The sequence below is a fragment of the Suricata suricatta genome, chromosome 3 (genome assembly GCF_006229205.1).
Source record: "Suricata suricatta isolate VVHF042 chromosome 3, meerkat_22Aug2017_6uvM2_HiC, whole genome shotgun sequence".
Classification (NCBI taxonomy): Eukaryota; Metazoa; Chordata; class Mammalia; order Carnivora; family Herpestidae; genus Suricata; species Suricata suricatta.
The window spans coordinates 60,363,161-60,369,331 of record NC_043702.1 but is presented as its reverse complement, the minus strand read 5'-3'; the positions used below and the strand labels follow the sequence as shown (position 1 = coordinate 60,369,331).

The 6,171-nt window shown below is 33.7% G+C and overlaps 1 protein-coding gene across 5 annotated transcripts in view; it reads right to left on the bottom strand.

Annotated features, from left to right (window-relative positions):
- FASTKD1 (FAST kinase domains 1) overlaps positions 1–6,171 on the bottom strand; it is a 50,468-nt gene that overhangs the window by 23,566 nt on the left and 20,731 nt on the right. For 4 of the 5 annotated variants that reach the window (XM_029934433.1, XM_029934432.1, XM_029934435.1 and 1 more), the window contains one exon: positions 3,329–3,454. The exons of the other annotated variant lie outside the window; for it this stretch is intronic. In XM_029934433.1, the coding sequence (XP_029790293.1) occupies positions 3,329–3,454 (126 nt within the window). The remainder of the gene's footprint in view (positions 1–3,328; positions 3,455–6,171) is intronic. 5 annotated transcript variants of the gene reach the window in all.

Below are 6,171 nucleotides of genomic sequence, written 5' to 3'. Positions count from 1 at the left end.
ATTACTTTTTTTTTTTCTCTCTTCTTTTTTTGGTGGTGGGGATGGTTATGTTTAAATGAAGTTGCTTTTACAACACCAAAGACTTAATCATCCATTTCCTATATAAAAGGTAGCTACTTTTTTGCATGGACCTCAAGTATATTGTAGTATAGAGGTGGAATTTAAGGAAAGGTATTAAGCAGGCTGTGTTGTAGCTTATGGGCAAGTAATAAACTGTATCATTTATCTTGAATGCATCATAGATAAGCTGCTATATAATGATTGCCACTTCAGATAGCTGTGAAATTAGGTGACTAACTAGTTGTTACTTAACCTTCTAATTTCTGTATAAGTCTAATTACATGAAATAGAAGTTGGGGTTCTGATTTTTTACTTTGCTTATCCATTTGGAGTGTCATTGTAACTACTGTATTGTAAATGATGGAAAATAATTGCATATGTTAAAAAAAATAGTGTTATATTCTAAAAATAAATAAATAAAAATTCTAAAAAAAACATTGAAATAATATCTTATGTTGAGTGTGTATAATATCTCATATTATAGATAACTGCCTTGAAGGAAAATATTTTAGTGAAATTCACTCAGAAATGACTTTGGACCAATTGCCCATGAATGCACCATTAAAAGTCTCATTTCGAGGACCAGGGGGAGGGGAAGAGGGAAACAGAGTTGGGGAGAGAGAGGGATATAAAACTTGAGAGACTACTGAATGCTGAAAATGAACTGAGGGTTGAAGGGGAAGGGGAGGGGGGGGAAGTGGTGGTGGTGATGGAGAAGGGCACTCGTGGGGAAGAGCACTGGGTGTTGTATGGAAATCAATTTGACAATAAAATATTATGAAAAAAAATAAAATAAAGTCTCATTTTATATTTTTGGAAGTAGACTGCTTTGTTGCTCCTTTCTCTGTGTCTGTAACTTACTAAAAAATATCTTGGCAAAATATTTCTTACTAATAAATTATTTCATATTTTTAATGTCTCATGCTAGATAGACAGTAATATGACAGTAAGTACTGAACTTAAGGAAGCATTTAATATTTCTTCACCAAAAAATACTTTTAAGGAACATTAACAACTCTTCCAAGCACTGAGGAAGACATCAAAATTACAAAGATGAAGTTCCTGCTTTCAAAATGCATGTTTTGGGGTGCCTGGGTGGCTCAGTTGGTTAAGCCTCCAACTTCGGCTCAGGTCATGATCTCAGTTTGTGGGTTTGAGCCCCATGTTGAGCTCTGTGCTGACAGCTCAGAGCCTGGAGCCTGCTTCAGATTCTGTGTCTCCCTTTCTGCCCCTCCCGGCTCATGCTCTGTCCCTCTCTGTCTCAAAAATAAATAAAACGTTAAAAGAAAAAATGCAGGTTTTATACGATACAAAAACTGAGCCTGAGTGGGCCAGTCAGTTAAGTATCCAAACTCTTGATCTAGGCTCAGGTCTTCATCTCAGGGTCATGAGTTCAAGCTGCACCTTGGGCTCTATACTGGGTGTGGAGCCTACTTAAAAAAAAAATCAGAAAACGACAAATCTAAACCATCATAATGCACCCATAATGAATAAGAAATGCAAAATGGAAAAGACATATAACAAATATTTGGGGATGATAATTAGAAAACATCTGCAGAAAAGACATAAAAATGTAAACATAAAACTATCTCAACCATTAAAATAGGGGGATTGTTTACATTTATTTTTGTTTCCAAATTTCTTCAACATTTTCAATAAAACAAATATGTCTTAAAAACCTAGTTCTGGGGTGCCTGGGTGGCTCAGTCCAATAAGCATCCAACTCTTGGTTTTGGCTCCGGTCATGATCGCAATTTGTGAGTTCAAGCCCCACACTGGGCTACGTGCTGACAGTGTGGAGCCTGCTTAGGATTCTCTCTCTCCGTCTCTCTCTGCCCGCCCCCCGCAATTTGCTCTCTCTGTCTCTCTCTCTTAAATATAAATAAACTTAAATTAAAATTTTTCAAATAAATTAAAAAACCTAGTTGTACAATTTTTGACTTCCCTACTCAAATGTTTAATGCTAATATTAACATTAATTAGTACCCTCTCATTGCTATTTCACTTACCGATAAAACCCCTTGAAATGATTTTTTAAAATTGTATATTTATTTGTAATTGCATTTTGGAGTAGGGAAATCTTCAAAGATTTCATTAGATTCTCAAAAAAGTCTATAGGAATTTTTTAAACTTAAGATAAATTTACACTGATTTTTATGGTTTCTGCTTTTATAAGCTACTTTGGTATATGGGTGTGGAAACAGAGAAAGCATAAAATATGCCACTGCAAACATTTTTATTTTAATGTTTTTCTGAGAGAGACAGAGAGACAGAGCATAAGCAGGAGAGCGGCAGAGAGAGAGGGAGACACAGAATCTGAAGCAGGCTCCAGGTTCCGAGCTGTCAGCACAGAGCCTGACATGGGGCTCAAACCCACAAACAGTGAGATTGTGAGCTGAGTCGAAGTCAGACACTTAACCAACTGAACCACCCAGGTACCCCTACCATTTTAAACATTTTTAATCCCACTGTTCAGTGTTAATAAATATATTCATATTGTTGTGCAACTATTACCACCACCTACCTGTAGAACTTTTTCACCTTCTCAAACTAAAACTCCTTAGCCATTTAAACAGTAACTCAATTTTCTACCCCTGCCAGCCCTTAGCAATAACCATTCTACTTTCTATTTTTATTATTATCTTTTGACTATTCGAAAAAATGCTGCTATGCTGATGTATGCTATAGACTGAACTGTGTCCTCCCCCAAACTCTAAAGTCCTAACTTCTAACGTGACTATATTTGGAGACAGGGTCTTTGGGAAGGTAATTAAGGTTGAACGAGGTCATTGGGGGCAGGCAAATTTATTAGCTTGAAAGTAAAGTAAAATCTCAAGTCCTTCACAGATCTCAACAATATCACGTTACACTTTACATGCTTCACCTGTATTTCCCACAGTAACATTGCAAAGTAGATCCAAAGTAGTACATTTTTTAAATTTTTTAAAAAATATTTATTTATTTTTTAGAGAAAAAGAGACAGACAGACAGACAGACAGAATGTGAATGGTGGAGGGGCAGGCTGAAGCAGGCTCCGGGCTTCACGCTGTCAGCACAAAACTCAACACAGGGCTCAAACTCAAAAACCACAAGGATGTCAGATACTTAATTGACTGAGCCATCCAGGTACCCCAGTAGTACTGTTTATAGATAAGGATACTAAAGCTTCAAGAGATTAAAGTCACATATGTAAGAAGTGGCAATCTAAGTGTGTATGCATCCAAAGCCCAGAACCTCTCCACCATAAATTTACCTTAAATAAATTTACCTTAAGTCCTCTATGGTTTCCAGTTTCCTATGTACAATATCAGCTATTTTTCCCATTAATGGACTGAAATATAAATGCTGATTTGCTAGGCAAAGGGAAAATTTTGATAGCACATTAATATCAAACCTATGAAAAGAAATACACAAAGGAGATCATTACTATTTACTTTCACTTAAAACACGATACACAGTTATAAAAGCAAAAGCCATCAAAAGTACTAATATACTACTCACACATTATTAATATAAAAGGAATGTTTCTAAAATATTGACTGCATAATATTATAAAAGTAATAATTAAAAAGTCAGATACTATTGGAAGATTTTTAAAAGGAAAAATTATTTGAATCACTTATTAATTTTTTGAGGTGACAGAACAATTTCAACAGTAGGTTGAACATTAAAAAAACAACCACTGCTACAACCATGCTGTAAAAAACTTCAGAATTTTTCTATAGGAAAAATAATTCTATTTCTTCAACAAGTAAATGGCAAGACAATAGAGAGGAAAAGAGAATTGTTATAGATTTTAAGACTCTTGGGGGGTAAAAAACCCCAAAATTCTGAATTCACTAAGACAAGCAGAAGAAAGTCCACAACAGCACAATATGTAAGAGTAAAAAACTGCAAACAATCTAAATATCTATCAAAAGTACATTGGATAAATAGCACATATTCATAAAATACTATACAGCAATAAAAAAGAACAAATGACTGAATCATGCAACATCATGGGGGAATCTTTAAAATATATTAAGCAAACTAAATCAGACATAAGAGTATATACTATAGGATTCCATTCTTATAAAAACAGGTCAGGTCGTGATCTTGGTTCGTGGGATCAAGCCCCAGATCAGGCTCTGCACTGACATCACAGAACCTGCTTGGGATTCAATCTCTCCGTCTCTCCTCCTTTCTCTCTCTCTCCCTCTCAAAATAAATATACATTTAAAATAATAAATAAAAGTCAACATAGCAGTTATTCTCAGGGTAGGGGGATATGATTGGAAGAAAGGATGAAGAGAACTTCTGGGGAACTAGTGATGTTCTATTTCTGATCTTGGCGCTATTACACAGAAGTGATCAGTATGTGAAAATTCATCAAGCTGTATGTATACTTCTAATTAGTGTAATATGATGATATTCTTCAATCTAATGTTTACTTACACAATGAAAGAGAGACACTTTAGAAAAAGCAACCAAATATGATGTGTGAATCTTGTTTGGATACTGATTTAAACAAATTGTCTATAAAAAGACCTTTATAGAGCAATCAAGTAGATCTGAACACAGATCAGGTATTAGGTGATATTAATGAATTACTATTTATTTTCATAGCGATGATAACGGTATTGTGATTATATAGATTTTTTATTAATGATTATATTTAGATTTCCATTTTTCTTAGTCTTATTTTTCACTATTTTTTTTGTGTGTGTTTTTTTTTTGGAGTGGCCATATTCTAGTTTATTTATAGAAATAGAGGCTTAACCAACTGAGCCACCCAGGCGCCCCTGTTTTTTTCATTATGATTAATAAATAATTTGTGGGGGGTTTTATTTTTTTTTTTAAGTAGGCTTCATGCCCAGTGTGAAGCTCAACACAAGGCTTAAGCTCACAACCCTGAGATCAAGACCTGAGCTGAGATCAAGAGTCAGATATTTAACCAACAAGCCACTCAGGTGCCCAGCAATTATATACATTTTTAAAAGAGTGTTTATCTCCAAGAAACACATACTAAAGTATTTTTACAGGTGAAATGACATAACAATTTAAACTATACTGTGGCATAGTAAATGGGAGGTGACCTAGATAAAACAAGACTGATTCATGTTGGTAGTTGTTGAAGCTGGATGATGGGTACATGGGAGTTCAGATACTAATCTCTCTAGTTTTATAAATGTTTAAAACCTTCCATAATAAATTTATAAATTTGAATTTCAAATACATGCTAATTACCCTTAGTATAATCCATCATATAGTGCTAATCCATAATATTATAATCTATTTGAATCATTATAAATTATATTTATATAACATTTTAAATATTTTAGCAAAATCATTAACTAATGTAACAAAAAAATTAACATCATAGGCTACAGAGACAAAAAAAATCGTAAGTTATTTTATTTTATGACACTATTAAAAGTTCTATATGTGTAATACAAATTAGTTTAAAATTTTTTCATATATTATCATAAAAAAATAAAAGTACTGCTAAAAATAAAAACATATAGAATAAAATCTAAGCTATTTTGAAATTAAAAAAACTTTTTTAAAGTCTAATTGACTTGGAAGTACAATTGTACATTTGTAATTTAACGGTTTATAGAAAAACAAAAAGAAGGTATCTATTTTACAAGTGATTTGTTCGAGCCACATAATACACATTACAATGCTGCTTTAAAGAAAAATAAAAAGTTTTGGGGCTCCTGGGTGGCTCAGTCGGTTGAGCATCCGACTTTGGCTCAGGTCATGTTCTCACAGTTTGTGGGGTCTGTGCTGACAGCTCTCTGCCCCTCCCCTGTTCATGCTCCCTCTCTCTCTCTCTCTCTCTCCAAAAATAAATAAATGTAAAAAAAATTTTTTTAAGAAAAATAAAAAGTTTTGAGTTATTGTCAACAATGACCAAATTTAACCCCAAAGACCCAGTAGTTTATACTGCTCATAATAGAAATAATATTATTTTCCTTATTCTCGATAAAAGATAAAAAGCTTCTGCACTGCAAAGGAAACAATCAAGAAAACTAATAGGCAACCGACAGAATGGGAAAAGATAGTTGCAAATGACATCTCAGATAAAGGGCTAGTATCTAAAATATACAAGGAACTCACCAAACTTCA